This window comes from Acanthisitta chloris, unplaced genomic scaffold (assembly GCF_000695815.1).
Source record: "Acanthisitta chloris isolate BGI_N310 unplaced genomic scaffold, ASM69581v1 scaffold16373, whole genome shotgun sequence".
NCBI classification, from domain to species: Eukaryota; Metazoa; Chordata; class Aves; order Passeriformes; family Acanthisittidae; genus Acanthisitta; species Acanthisitta chloris.
The window spans coordinates 437-16,654 of NW_008666710.1; the positions used below are offsets into that span (position 1 = coordinate 437).

The 16,218-nt window shown below is 36.1% G+C and overlaps 1 protein-coding gene across 1 annotated transcript in view; it reads left to right on the forward strand.

Annotated features, from left to right (window-relative positions):
- LOC103799899 (long-chain fatty acid transport protein 6-like) overlaps window positions 1-16,218 on the forward strand; it is a 38,799-nt gene that overhangs the window by 415 nt on the left and 22,166 nt on the right. The window contains 4 exon segments of the mRNA XM_009072252.1: window positions 3-83; window positions 9,828-10,034; window positions 11,979-12,137; window positions 13,158-13,282. Coding sequence (XP_009070500.1) covers window positions 3-83; window positions 9,828-10,034; window positions 11,979-12,137; window positions 13,158-13,282 — 572 coding nt within the window.

Sequence of the window (16,218 nt, forward strand, 5' to 3'; positions counted from 1 at the left end):
GTTCCTCAACTTCAATGTCCGCTCCAGATCTCTTCTGCACTGTGTCAGTAGCTGCGAGCCCAAGATACTGGTTGTGGGAGCAGGTAGGTTGTACATCTAATTCCTACATCCAAAGCTTTTAATGTCACATCTTCCACATTTCTGTCCCTACTGCTTTTTTATTGAAAACTTGATTTTGAGATGTTCACAGAATGAAAGAAACCCAGGGCTGGAAGGGAATTCAAGAGATCATAAAACTCCAGCCTCTCGGGCAGAATCAAGTATATCAATGCTTTGGGGACATCCATTTAACCTTAAAAAATGTGCATTGCAGGAGAGTTTTCAGTATCTAAGTACAGCCTGCTCCAAAGTGTTTAATCAGTTCAGTAGATGCTTAATGTGTCTCTGAAAATATTAAAATTGTCTATTAAGAATAATTTTCCATTTCTTCATTAATAGTCAGATTTAATCTTAGTTCACAGAATCATCAACGTTGGAGGAGACCTCTAAGAACATCAAGTCCAACCATTAGCCTGCCACTCTGCAGTAACCCCTAAACCATACCTAAACCGTGCCAGATCTAGATGCCTCAAACACCTCCAGGCATGATGACTCCTCCGCCTTCCTACGCAACCTATTCCAGTGCCTGACCACCCTAATAGTGAAAAATTTTTTCCTAATATCTAGTCTGAATATCCCCTGTCTCATCTGATGACCGTTCCCTCTAATCCTCTCACTGCAGGTATGGCAGAAGAGACCATCTCCCACCTCTCCAACCCCCTTTCAGGTAGTTGTAGCAGCAGAGAACACCTGAAGTCACCCCTGAGCTGCCTCTTCTCAAGGCTAAACAAACCAAACTCCCTCAGCCATTCCTCATAAAACATGTGTTCTCAACCTTTGATGAGCCTCATTGCCCTTGATTGAACACACTCCACTGCCTCAATGTCTTTTTTAGAGTGAAGGCCCCAAAATTGAACACAGTACTCGAGGTGTGGCCTCACCAATGCCGAGTACAGGGGGATGATCATTTCGCCATTCCTCACATGTGTTCTCAACCTTTGATGAGCCTCATTGCCCTTGATTGAACACACTCCACTGCCTCAATGTCTTTTTTAGAGTGAAGGCCCCAAAATTGAACACAGTACTCGAGGTGTGGCCTCACCAATGCCGAGTACAGGGGGATGATCATTTCCCTAGTCCTGCTGACTACACAATTTGATACAGGCCAAGATGCCATTGGTCTTCTTGGCCACAACCTTTGATGAGCCTCATTGCCCTTGATTGAACACACTCCACTGCCTCAATGTCTTTTTTAGAGTGAAGGCCCCAAAATTGAACACAGTACTCGAGGTGTGGCCTCACCAATGCCGAGTACAGGGGGATGATCATTTCCCTAGTCCTGCTGACTACACAATTTGATACAGGCCAAGATGCCATTGGTCTTCTTGGCCACCTGTGTACACTGTTGGCTCATATTGAGCTGCTGTCCACCAGCACTCCCAAGTCCCTTTCTAGGGAACAGCATTTGAGCCACTCTTCCCCCAGCCTGTAGTTCTGCATGAGGTTGTTGTGTCCCATGTGCAGGACCCAGCACTTCACTTTATTGAACCTCATGCAGTTGTCCTCAGCCCATTGATCAAGTCAGTCCAGGACTGTCTGTAGAGCTTTCCTACCCTCAGGCAGATTGACACTCCCACCTAACATAGTGTCATCTGCAAATTTACTGAGGGTGCACGCAATCCCCATGTCCAGATCATCAATAAAGTCATTAAATAGGACTGGCTGCAATACTGAGCTCTGTGGGAGCACCACTAGTGACCAGCCACTAATTGGATTTAGCTCCATTGACCACAACTCTCTGGGCTTGGCCATCCAGCCAGCTTTTTAACCCATCAAAGAGTCCACCCGTCCAAGCCACAAGCAGCCAGTTTTTCTAGAAGTATGCTGTGGGAGACAATGTCAAATGCCTTGCTGAAGTCCAGACCGACCACATAGACAGCCTTCCCTTCATCCATTAAATTCATGTGCTTTGTTCTCTCATGCTATCTCCCCATCTTTCTACTCATCAAAAAACCTTCAAAACCTGAAGGTCTAAGCTCAGACTGTAAAACCTCTGCTGTTTGCAGAGGTACAGTAGTTTTCCAGGAACTAAAGTTTCGAGAGTAGAGCATTTAGGAGGTTGATTAGTAAAAACCAGCTTACTGTTGGTGTTGGATTGTAGAAGAAGTTGCTGTGTGTGAATAGGGATAGTAGTGTGTGTTCCAGAATTTTGCATTTTTATTACATGCTTCAAAAGAATTTAAAATCTTGATGTAGGCTTTGTACCTTCAAATTGGGCTTCAGTTATAGAGACGTATAAACTGAAGACATCCAAAACCTAAACTTACCACAGGATTTATGATCAAGTGCAAGTGAACCTGTAATGCTAAAAGGTCGCACAGAATCTCAATGTTTAGTTGGAGGAAAATATTTCAAATTATTGCATGTTAATGTTGTCCCGCATCTCTAAAATGATTTAAGTCTGCTTTGCCTTATTTCTGTTTCACAGCTTCCTGCCCTACTCCTGTTACACAGGTTGTGGGATTTTGCATCCATAACACCTAAATGGTGGAATTTCCTTCACCTGTTCTCTGCTGCTACAAATTTGTGTCTTCAAAAATGTATTTAAGATTTTTCTCTTGCATATATTTTAATTGTAAGTTTTATCATTCTGATTTCTCTATGGTATTCTGGTTCAGGAATGCTTGGTAATTAAAACAAGCTAATGAAACAAAAGCCGATTTAAATATAATCCCAATACATGATAACAAGGCTTCTGAACTGACAGACTTTCATTTTGCCTTCTTACTTAATTAAAATAAAACTTGTTTAATGCCCTCTAATGAATATGTGGTTTTGAATACATGGATTGAAACATAAAATTAATTTTCAGGAACTTGCTTGTTGACTGTGGTGAAGAAGAAACTTGATATCAAAACTTGTATCTAAGAGAGGTTTTTATTTAATGAGGGGTTAACTAATGAATGAAAAAAGCTGTTGCAAAGTAGAATTGGGATAATCTTTTCATCCAGTGTTAGTATGTGTTTCAAAGGATTCTTCCTTATCAATAGGCATGATGTTCTTGTGCATTTTGCTATTGAGGCAGAATTTTCACAGGAATGTGCATAGATTGAACATAGTAAACATAGTATCTATACTTAAAACCAATCAACCTGTGGTCTAATATCTGTCATTGCCATAGTCAGGCATCATGTTTGGCAACTAAAACTGGTTTTTTTGATCAGAGATTAGTATGCAATGGCAGTATTTCTGGATAGTGGTGACAGTTCTGATTTTCAAAAATAAAAGGTTTTTCACCTTCCACAAACAAATACAGGCTAGACTTAGTGAATCGGTTTCTTGTAATAGTTACAAACCTATATCTTCAGTATTTTGGATGACCTTTGATCTTATTCATAGACTGCAGCATGGCAGAAATCATCTGTTTAACAATTCGACCATTAACTGCCTGTGCTCAGCAAGACCAAACTTGCTCTTGAAATTCATGTCTGTAGTGGCACATTACATCAGGAACTCATAGATAATTGTTTATTGCTAAATCCTCCCTGCTCAGAAGGATGGTGTATCTTCCCTTTGTGTGAGATGATTGCACCTTGCAGCTTCTTTTGGTACATCTTGTAATTTTCAAAAACTATTTTGTTTTTTACAAGTGCAATACCTCTATACAAATAGGCTGGATACCATTTATGGTTGCATTTTTTCCATGCTTTGTTCAGTTTTTCATATTGCCTCTTGCAAGATCAGTCTCATTTGCCAAATTTGTACTCTTCACATTTGCTGGGTGCCTGCATATTTTTCAGGTGTTGTGATTTGGCAACCTGACCCAATTAGTATCATCTTGTCTTTGCTTCAGCACTTGGAATCAGACTTTCTTCTGGTCTGACAATTCTCTGATGTTTTGATTGCTTTTTCTAACTTTAGATGGGAGTCTTCCAGCAGTACTGAAGTTTTGGGAGGTTGATTTTGACTTAAATTTTTCTTAGAACTTTGGAATTGAATGTTTTATTTTTAAGCCTCAGATATGTTATAAAAACCTAAAAATTTCTCCCTCTTGTTTTTTTTTTGTATGAAGTGGCTGTCTCTAAAACATTGATTTTTTTTTCTATGACAGCAATGTTCTTTTAATTCAATTAGCACAATCTTGTAAATTTTTTTTTTACCTCTCATCCAACATGAAAAGCCTAAATGAAAATACAGATTCTATAATTTGACAATATTTAGCCTTTGTGTTCCTTTGCAGTATGTCCATCTGCATTTGTGTCAGTTTTTTGCTTTAACTACTCTCATTTGGCTGCTGTGTTCCCAGACCATTTAGCTCTTGCTTTAATTACTTACATAACATTCTCACACTTCCATTCCCAGAAGCACTGTCTACCACCACTCCCATTCTGCGGAATGTTTCTTGGAAGAGATTCAAACGTTGCTGTTTAAAACTGCTTTTTTAATAAAACAGCAGTGAACTAACTTGTAAGTAAATTACGAACTTGTAGAGGAAAAAGAAAGAAGCCAGTCACCATTAGCTTACTGTAATAGCAATCTGACCTGTTCAAAAGGTATTTGTCCTTACTACATTTGTTACCAGATTATGCCACTCTTAATTGTTTAAAAGCTGCTGGGTAAACAGAGGAGTAAGATACTGCTTAAAACTAAGAAATTTTTTAAGGCACTTTGTCTTTTCTCAGAAATACTTCTGTTGATTGAAGTCTTGCTTGTATCTTTTGGACAGTATCAGTGTATCAGCAATACTATTAAACAACTCTTGCAATCTAGGGACCCACCAGAAAGGTACAAATGGAATTTATAGTGCATTTCCAGGATGCTCCTGCTTGGATGAGTTCAGCTCAGAGTAGGGCATCCCAGATTTGCTATCATGACTTCTGATGCAAGGATTCAGCTGCTAGAGGATTGCATTCTAAACACCATGAGATTGATTTACATAGGTTCTAATAACAGAGGCTATTAAGGCAGTGTACGTGCTGCATGGACACGTGTGGGCAGCCTGCTCTGCATGGGTCTGCTTGAGCAGGGGAAGTGGACCAGAATAACTTCCAGAGGTTCCTTCCTTGCGCAGCCATTCTGTGACTTTTCAGTTCTGTACAGAATTACATCCTTCAGCTGTATAGCATTTTCCTAGCCAGGCTTCTTTGCTCTTGAGACACTAGCAGTGCTTTCTGCTGCTGCCAAGTGTATTCTGAACTTGACAGAAGTGTGTCTACATCCTAAAGAAAGACAATAAACAAAATATTTTTTGGTATTTGTAAATTAAGGTCATATGGTATTACATATAAGTAACAGTATCATGTCTCGTGTTAGTCTCTGAGTGAAAAAAAAGAATGTACTTTATAAAACCTATCTCTTCTTAACTACTTGGAATAAAAAGCTATTTAGGCCCAAACATTTAGGACAAGGCAACTGAGGAAGACCCATGGAAGACACTCTTACCTCCTCTGTTAGGCATAATACCTCTGATCACTTGCTCTTACTTAGTCTGTGTTGTATCTCAGATGGCCTTTGAGTGGAAAACAGGACCAGCTGGGATTCTCAAGGTGGAGTTTATTACCTTTGCTGCCTTCAGAGGCATTTCAAGATAGCAAGACTGATCCTGAGTCATAGCTGACTTTTGTGTTATTATTACTTTGTAAGAATACATGCTGAGTATGAGGAGTCACCTGGGGGCTCAAGTACAAGTAACAACTGCTGTCTGAGGCCAGACAGTGTGGAGAAGGGTTTGGACTTGCCACAGCTTCCTGAGCATATGAGCCAGGGTGCACATCAAAGTTATGCAAGAGTCATTTCATGCAGTTTTCTTTCTGAGTAACTTTCTGTTCAGTACAAGTTGATCTCGTAATCTGATGTATTCCTTTCATCAGTGTGGGACTGTGTCCTTGCCAGAAGCCCGCATTGTTTCATTGCTAGAAAATAGCATAAAAAACCTTTGTGCAACTTGAAGCCTAGGACAGTTGTTTGAAACATGTTTTCCTTGCTTTCTCAAAAGGTGTAACTGAGTTATGTGTTCATATGAGTTTAATGTAACAGTTTCACAAACTTTTGTTGAATAATGAAATGCCTTGAAAACAAGAGGAAAAGAAAAGCAACAAAAGTGGAGAAGCATATCCATCTTGATCAATTCCAGATATTTTTTTCCCAGTAGGCACTAAATAATAAGCAAATGTTGAATGTTTGTATACAAACTGTGTAAACAACACAGACGGAACTTGCCAAACTTTATATAAGTGGTCATTTCTTCCAAAACAAGTAAACCAAAACCTGAATATTGTTTCGTAGGATAAAAAGTAAACAAATACTTGAGAGAAACCACAAGTTTAAAAAGCTGAATTGCTTTAGTATACTTCCATATATGATAAAGTGCACATACCAGGTACCTCTAAAAATAATCAAATTACAGTTCTCCCAAGAGAACTGTTTTTGGCCAACACATGGACAAGATGATATGTAAAGACCAGAATCTCCTACACAGTGTTTGGCACAGAATTTTCTTGTTCATGGAACAAAGCATCAATTGACTATCATTAGAATTATTTGGAAATATGTTGTTACAACTGAGAGTTATCTTCAAACACCCTATCTCTTGTGTGTTCCAGAAGTACCTTTCAGTTTCTGGCACTTTGAATACAGCTGGTTTAAATTACCCTTTTTTATTCAGGAAATCATTAATTGTTTCTGCTGTTCTCTGCTCTCTACCTAGAAGTTTCTTTCAAGATAGTGTTCAATTACAAGCAGTTCACATATTGTTCCAGGCACTGTATTCCTGAGCACAGAAGAAAAATTCTACTGTATAATCATTTAATAATCCAGTTGTAGCAAAACCCCTCAAAAATCATAGGTTTGAAGAGTGAGTGTTTAGAGAAACAATAAACAGTGTGTACGTTTAATTTGAAGATAGATCTTATTTATTTTAGGCGTATGTGTTTCAGTCTCCTAAAAGGGAGCTGTGCCCTCATGTCATTCTTGAATCTTAAATCATTGTGTTTGTAGGGTTGAAATGAATAGTTGCCATCTTTCTTCCTTTGAAGGAAGAAAAGAGGCAAGCAGAAAAAGAAGAGGTAAGTCCTATTCTTTTAGACAGACTTGCACTTCATGTTACTCAAATGCACAAAGAACTTGGTGCACATCGTATCTAGAATTTCTCAATACTGAAAAATTAGAAATGTTTGTGATTTTATGCCATGCAGTACTGAACAAAACTGTCTTCCGTAGAGAAATTGAGAGTTGGTAAGTAGTACAGTTTCATCTTAATTTTTAAAAATATGAAAATGAAAAAAATTTAAGGAAGTGCAAGGAGGAATAAATTTACCTATCAAAAATAAGGAAATGCTACAATGATTCCTTCAGTACCTGTGGTACTTAAAAAGAATGGTGCTAATTGAGGTTTGTTATGGTTTTGGTAGGTCTTTTGCAGGAGGATAGTTTTCAATTAAACAACAGGTGAAATTTCATTTACAGTTACAATTTAGTTGCATAGGATAATTCTGCATATTGACTTTTACTGGGCATTTTTTCCTCAATAGTTGTGTGTCATGTTTGTTACCACGTGAGGACCCTACACAGGATGAACAACCAAGTCTGGTTCAAGTGATTACTGAAGGCTGGAGGAGCCAAGATATTCATAGCAGTCCTAAACACCATTACTGATGTTGTAGTTGCAGCCAGTGCACTAGTTAAGAATGACAGAGAATGTCATATTCTTTTACTATTTTTGATAACAAAAATGGAGCTCCAGCCACTTTTAACACCTCTGTTTCTTTTGCTAGGTTTTCAGCCTAACTTGTACCTACACAAACTATCCTTAGTATATTTAAGAGACATATATGCATAATAGGAAGACAAAAATCAGTACTTGAAGGTAATATATAGTATATAGTCACTCTGTCACACCTGGTTTATTAACAGCTGTTTAGAAATAATACTGTTGTATTTTCCTATGTATTACCTGAAAAAATATACCATAATTCTATTATAGGACAGCAATTCAGTATTAATATGCCAACAAATCTTGACATTCAGTGCATATGTTTTCCTGCAGCTAATGCTATTGACCTTAACATTATTTTTTATTCACACCTTTTCACTCTATTTCTATGTATAATGGAACAGGACTGTACTCCAATGTTCAAACAGCAGGCTATCTGTCTTTGAGATTTTAATAATTATTTGGCTGCTTCCTTCTTGAAATCATTCTGCACCACAAGGAAGTAAGAACACAAAAATTTTCATGTTACACTCTGTCAAATCTGTTTGGTAAATGCTCATAAAATATATAAAACCTGTACTCTGTAGGGTTTAGTAAGACATGTTTAGCTGATGCTGGTAAGCTATATCTCTGTAATAGTAATAAAAATCAGTATGCTATTAAAATGTATACAGCAGTCTGTCATTAAGAAAGTAGTTTTCTGAAAGATTAAAAATCTTATGTTATTTTGGTATAAAACTTACACATTCCATTAATCACATCCGTATATATTATTTGTGAAATGAGCTTGGAGTTAACATCAGGATTTCAAATGTTGGCTCTGAAAATGCCTCATTGTGAGGTTCTGGGTGAGTCATATCAACTTTGTTTACTCATCTATAAAAACTGAGATAATAACATAAATTTATACCCATGGGGATATTTGCAAGATCGGTTACACAGACTGGTGTATTAAAGCACTTAAGTGTAAATGAGTTCTATTGAAAGCAATATTTCTCCTATTCTTGAGCTTTTTCCTGAATTAGTACTTCAGTGCCTGTGCATTGAGAAAGTGGCAGATCATAAAAATGCTTTGAAATGGAAGTACCAAACACATTATTTAAGGATTGGCCTCTACATTTTCTCTTTCTGTTTAGTCTGGGAATCTCTCTCATTGTTTCTTTCCTGATAAACCAACAAAATTGATCTTAGTTAGAATGCTGGTTTTTATTTAATAAAAGTAAGTTTATATTTATATACAGAATCACAGAACATTCTCAGTTGTAAGGGACCTACAAGGACTATCAAAGTCCAACTCCTGGCCCTGCACGGAACAGCCCCAGGAGTCACACTATGTGCTTGAGAGCATTGTCCAAACCCTCGAAAGTGTTGTTATACAGGTAAAGGCCAGTAGAAGGAATAGCTTTCAGTAGATTAACACATGATTACAAGAAAACAAAATTGATGTGCCCACAGTCAAATTCATTAAAGTTTTTAAAACACTCAAAGCACTACATAAATGGCCACATGGGTCTTTAGCAGTGTATGAATAAGCCACAGGCCTGTATCATGTTTCCTTTCTGTGAAATTCAGGTCCCCATGATATAGCTTGTGTGGGTGTTTGGTTGGTTTTAAATTAGTCGCTTCCATGCTTTTGAAAAGAAATATTCAATGAGAGTTCACTGTTGAGGGCATTCAAGGAAACCTGCACTGTAATTACCAGTTATGTATATATTTACTTGCATCTTCAATTAATTTCTTAATTATTTATTTGAAGTTGAATCTTAACCACACTCCAGGTCTTAGCAATGACTAAGGGTTATCTCAAGTCATGTGGGAAGCAGAAGCTACTAATCAAAACTCACAATTTTTCCTTGACGGCTCGTTGACAATTAGACTACGTGGGTCCAGCAGTATTTTTGGCAGTGAATTTTCACTGCAGTTTATTACTATTTTATTGAATCTATTTATATCCATGGATGTGACTTTCATTTCTGTTTCTGTTATGAAAAGTAAAAATTCAAGAGAAAAAAGTACTTTATTTTCTGCTTTTGTGAAGACATAATGTAAGTAATATTGTTTCATGTTAATTTTTAAGATTTGCTTGGAACACTGGAAGAAATTCTTCCTAACCTTCAAAAAGATATTAGTGTTTGGATAATGACCAAAGACTCCACTTTTCCGAGTGTGCATACCCTGTTGGACAAAATAGAAGCTGCATCTGAAGACCCAGTCGCAGTTGATCGATGCTCTGTCAACAACCTCAAGTCAGCTGTTTTATATATATTTACTTCAGGAACAACAGGTACAGGTCTGCTAAAAAGGTCTATGTTTTCCTTCAGCTTTCATCTAGAAACTTGACTTTTCTGAAACTCTAATCTTTGGGTTCATCTTTTAGTAGCAGAATGAGGTATTTCTCATCTAGAAGCATTATTATAGAAAACACGCATGTTTCTTGTCAGTGACTCTTTCTATTCAGTGGTTTATGGGCTTCTCTTCTTTTTTTGTTTTCTGCCACATTGTGCTAATACTCTGAGCGGCTTTACCTCTTACTACTTCACATCTAAGGTGTTTATAAAATGTTTCTGCTTTTTTGATAAATTTACAGTGATAATAGATATTAATTTGCAACCACATACCACTGCCTAGCTACAATAGCTAAGATTTTATCCAGAACTTTAAAAAGCAATCGTGAAACAAGCAAATAGACATTGGTTTTTCCTTTATGAAGTCATGTTTTATGCAGGTCACCTTAGAGACAGAAAATAGGATTAAGTTACTAGCCTATTAGTTTAGAAACAGATGTCTGAATTTATTACCAGTGCTCCAGCAGCTAAGAAGCTAAGACTTAAAAACACCTGATCGCGGACATGAAAAGCAGCATGATGTTGTTAAGTTGAGCAGATTGCCATTCTCATTCAGTTGAACACAGCAATTGTAGTCACAAGAAGATTTAAAATGAATATATGGTTTATGGCTTTGTTCTTCATACAAGTAATAGTTTAATTTATTTGATCAGGGTTCTGGGAAAGAATTAGGAAATAAGAATTTCAGTCTAGAATAAAAAATCAGACAATTGTAAATACTGCCAAGAGGTGAGGTATGTTTGTCGTACTACTAATATAAACATGGTTGAGCTTGTTGGTTAAAAGTAAGAAGTTAAAAATAGCTAAAAAGTCATATAGAATTATCCATGTAGGATGATTTTGTTCTTTATTACTGCATTGAGAGTATCTGTGTGATTATCTATCTGCTCTCTGTAACAGCAGAAATAAAAACTAAAGGCAGCAGAAAACGTCTTGCTATTAGTGGCTCATTAGCAATTTAGGCTTATTGCCTTTCCTCTTTAGTGTGATGAAATTTGGAATAACCTTGGAGTGTAGTTAAAATCTGCACGGATTATACTTCCAGTTAACAGCTCTAGTCATGTCTTCAAATGAACCATAACTTTTCTAGAAGAGGTGAGAAAACTTTATGAACCATTACATTTTTTTAAAAAAATGGAATAGTTCTCACTGTTCGTCGGCAGCCTGAAATTTGTGTGTGTGTGAGAACATATATGAAGCAAGATCACATCTACTCAAAATGTTGGGTACAGAGTAGTAGCCCAAAAAGCCCTTGCATGTGATTCTGCATGTTCCTGGACAGAGATGCCATACTGAGCCTCATGAAGCTGATTAAGAAGACCTAACAGGAGTGGGCTTTTCAATGGATTTTGTTTTTTAAATTCTACATAGGCTTCTTAGTGTTCTAAAGCCAATAGGAAGGTATAGATGTTTGATTCTTAGATAAGCACCACTATGTGATCTACTTCATGTAGATCCCTTACCTTTCTTATTTACCTTACAGTTACCATGGCTCTTGCCTGACAGGTGTGATGCCTCTTTATGTTAAAGAAAGTCCATATGTAGAGTAAATGTTTTTGGCCATTTGCTGGCTCTATGTAATTTGATAGAAGGCAAACCATGGAGTTTCTTCCTGTTCCACCTATTTGAATAGACTTGATATCAGATCAAATAACAAACAGATAAGGTTACAAAATGGTTTATCTTTACATGTACAGAACAAACATGCAATACTGTATTAAATAGTTGTCTATTAATGGTAATCTAAACAGATGGCTGAAAATTTAGTTATGGAAGAAAGAATTGATTCTTTAATGATTTTTAGAGACTACACAGGGGGGAAAATTAAAAGTCGAGTTCTCTGTAAGAGAAGCTTTATGCATGGTTTCATGTTTTTATTCCAGGTCTTCCAAAGGCTGCAGTCATCAGTCACATGCAGGTTCTTAAAGGAGCTGCTGGACTGTGGGCTTTTGGTGCTACTGGAGAAGACATCATTTATATCACTCTGCCTCTTTATCACAGTGCAGCATCTCTTCTTGGCATCAGTGGATGCATTGAACTGGGTACAGCTCCTTTAATATAATTATGTTGTTAATAGAAAATGAATTATTATAAAAATTTATAAAACACAGGTTCACTGCCACTAGGGAAACTAATGCTTTGCTGAAATTAAATGAATACTGTTTTTGGAATAGCTTTGTATTTCTTTATTTTGGAGAGCAGAGTGGTGGTGTAATAACAAGGGATCTCTACAAGCTCTCTTTGTGGTACTAGAGAAGAGTTAGTTATAGACATTTGTATCACAAATGTTTTTACTTTCTTTTATATTTTTGTAAAAAGGAATTTTTGTACCTATGTAATATTTTTGGAGTGTGTATAGTGCATTAGTATATATACAAACTAAGCACTGTACAGTGGAATAGAATTAAAATGTATTTTGGTGAACTTAAAAAGACTGACAAATACATTCATAGCAAACAATCAGCTTTGTCATATGTCATTAACTTTTTTTTTCTCTTCAATTTATGTACTGTTTTGACATGGACAAAGAGATATGTGTTTTACTGAGATGATGTAGGTGTCCTCAATGAATCTCTTATAAAATATTTATTTGGAATTTGATGGCAAATATTTCCTGTTTCCCTGTGCATCAAAGATAAGTCAGAGCAAGAGAAATAACATTGTATTATGTATTACTTCTGTTTGAATCTGCATTGATAAATACCTTCTTGGAAAATGAGGTTTCAGTGATACCCAAATGGTTTGCTAATTCAGGCTGAATTTTCCAGATATTTTAATTTAAATTCTTTTGAATAATATTATGACAACAACAAAGAGAAGCTGTCTTCTTGTTTTTAAGCTCTTATCTATTGCTTTACTGTCACAGCAAGGGGGCTGGGGTCCTCTCCCTTCTTTGTCTACCAGGTTTGAAAATCTTCTAATAAAAAAGCTTAAACACCACATAGTTCTCTGAAGGAGGCTGTTCTTCGTTCCCCTGATATTCTACTTTGTAGAAACAGTGAACATAACTAGCTAAGCTGCCATACAGAGAAATTGCTTCCTTTTCTACTGTTTCCATAAAGGTGCAACCTGTGTGTTAAAAAAGAAGTTCTCAGCTAGTCAGTTTTGGAGTGACTGCAAAAAGTACAATGTGACTGTCATCCAGTACATTGGAGAACTTTGCCGTTACCTTTGCAATCAGCCTGTGGTAAGTGGAACCCAACTGATGGCTATTGGTCTGTAAGTGATATGTACATTTGTTGTTCTTAATGTATGTTAAAAGGGAAATAAAACTGTATTGGACATGTCCCTCTCCCCTTCTTTTTATGTGAGGTTCTTCAAATATTTGGTGGTCTGTAGATGCTTAATAAAAATAATGGCTTGAATCATGAAGATATACTAAAAGTATTAAAAGAAGAGATTTTGAGACTAAAAATTGATTCAGTATCATTTGGTGAAAAAATATTTCACAGAGTTTCACAAAGTAACTTCAGAAAAACAGGATGACTGATGTCTTTTCTGAATTTTCAAATGTTGTTTCTTGGTACCTGAGTATACCAGAGGTATCAAGTTTTGTAGGCCATGTTTTTGCTTGTGGAATGTACATGTTTTGAGTCCATCTAAACTGTACTTTAAAGTTTGGAATGGACTTTTTGTTCCAATGCGAAATGTCTGCCTTTTGTTCCAATGAGAAAACTAATCCAACCAACAAAGCTGGTTTTGTTAGAGGGACATTCCTCTCTGCAACGCTGTTAGTCTGAACTTGCAAATATTTCTTTTCCCTTGTGTGATGGTTTATTGACGTGGTATCCAGTATGAAATATGCTGAACCTGTTGTAATTACCAGGTATAGCTGACTCATATTAACTGAATTAACTCTTGAACTGTCTGTTTTCTGAAATATTTCTGTACCTGATAAAGCCCAAGATGTTTAGGATAGGCTAAATGTCTAAAATTTGTTAGGAAGAATTCAAGATATATATAATAATATAGATGGAATGAATATAACCTGTTGCATAGCAAACCCAGCTGAACTCCTGTATTCGTGTGCTTGTGTGAAATGTGTCAAAACGAATATGCAAAAAAGCATGCATCATCCAGTGTAAACTAAAATTCCTCTTGCTAATGCAGACAACTTCCATCCATTTATGAGCTGTAAGTTGTCCTGTTGAGTTGCAATAATAAATTCTAAATGTTACCTCATACATTATAACCATATATTAATATATATTAACCATACCTGGTTCAACCTTTTAATTAATGACTTTACACAATCGCTTATGATTATCAACAGCTTTTATTTTGAATATTAAATAAAAATAAATAACAGTTTCCAAGTGCCTGTGTAACATTAAGCAGAATTAACTGCATTCTCTTTTAATTTAACAAAATGTTTAGAACACAAAGAGATTTGTGAAAATGTACAGAACTTGGATGCAACATAATTCTTATCTCTTTGAACAGCCTCTCTTTTCCTCTACCATATTTTCATGTATTTACGTCAAAAAATAATCAGTGGTTTATTTCCTTTTCAGTGAATTTTATTAGAATGACTCATCTCTTAGGATGCGTTGCCGGTAATTCAAATTATTTAATCTGAAAATTCTTTTCGAGTCCAAGTCCTCAATTTATGGTTTCTCAGAATAATGTGTCCTTAAGCAGTGTTCTGAAGTAAGAGAATGCAAATCATTCTTGGCTTACAGCAGAATAATAATTTGCGTTAATAACTGAAGTTGCCAACCAAAGAACGGAAAAGGTCACTGGATTTCTTTTTCCTCCGGGAAATTTTCAGAAGTATGTTTAAGCAATGTAGTGGTGGGTCATAGACCCCACTGCACTATTCATGCATAGCTCAGTAAAGTGGAAGTTCTTGAATTAAAGAGAGTATGGCTGATGTCCCAGTGACTACCACTGGCTGTGATGTGATACCAAAATTGTAATACCTTTATCTGTTGGTTTGGGTTGGTTTTTTTCTTTGGGGGGTGTGTTTGTTTTGATTCTTATTTGTTTTGGTTTTTTTTTTAACTTCATAGCACAATAAACAAAAAGTTACAGGATAACAAAAAAATCAAGTTAATGATCATAAGAAAAATCTAAACATATGACAGGTGTAGTTTTTTTAATTATGATTTCTCTTCATTGTAGGCTGACATGATTTCCCCAAAGTCATCTCCCACCTCCCCAAGACTTCATAACTTTTGCCATGTTTGCAGCCTGAGATATTAATTGTTCCTCTTTTCTGCCCTTTAACTTTACAGTGAGAGGATGGTGCTTTTTTCACCCCTTTTATCTTATTCAGTAGCTTAAAGCAAGAATGATAGATTAATATGCTTCATTTCTGAAATAAACTTTTTCATTTTTAAATCCTTGACAAACCATTGTAAGCTTAAAGAAGTTTTAAATTTTGCAAATAAAGTTAACTATACCATCATTATCTATTTATATACTGCATACTATGATTACACAATCATTAACTATATTCTATTTGGTAATTTATGTGCATACTTTCTAGGAGCTGGTATGTCTAAACTCTTTCTTCTGTGAGGCTACAGGGATTGTTTTTTTGGGTTTTTTTGGCTAGCTGGCTAAGCCTTCTGAAGAAAGATCAAGATTATAAAATGCATCAGTTTGGCAGCTAGGTAGAAAAATAGTAAGTATTTGTCATGTTAAAACTGGAAAAGGAACATGTTCGCACAAATAAATGGAAGGTTTTAAAATATGTTATGCAATCCATTCTTAGTTTTCAAGTAGGTAAAATAATTTGCTAAATTGTTATCTCTCTTTACGTTTCATTGATGTAGAGGTACTATATATCCTAGCAGCATGAGATATGATAAGTACACATTATAAAGTTCTGTTAATATATCATGTGGGGAGTGCTCTCAATGTTAGAGTACTATAAAGCCCTTCTGATGAACACAGATTAAAACCATAGCAATTACCTTAGGTTATTAATTTGTTTCTTTAACACCAAACTTGAAATAAATGATATATTTCTTACAGCTGGCAGCCACACTGTAGTCTCTTATTTCATAGATTTTAACCCAAACTTTGGGCAAGTCTCTGTGGTAGCGTATAGTCTTGGCTGAGCTTTCCTTACTGGTTTTGTCTTGTTTGATCATTCTGCCTCCCACTCACATCTGC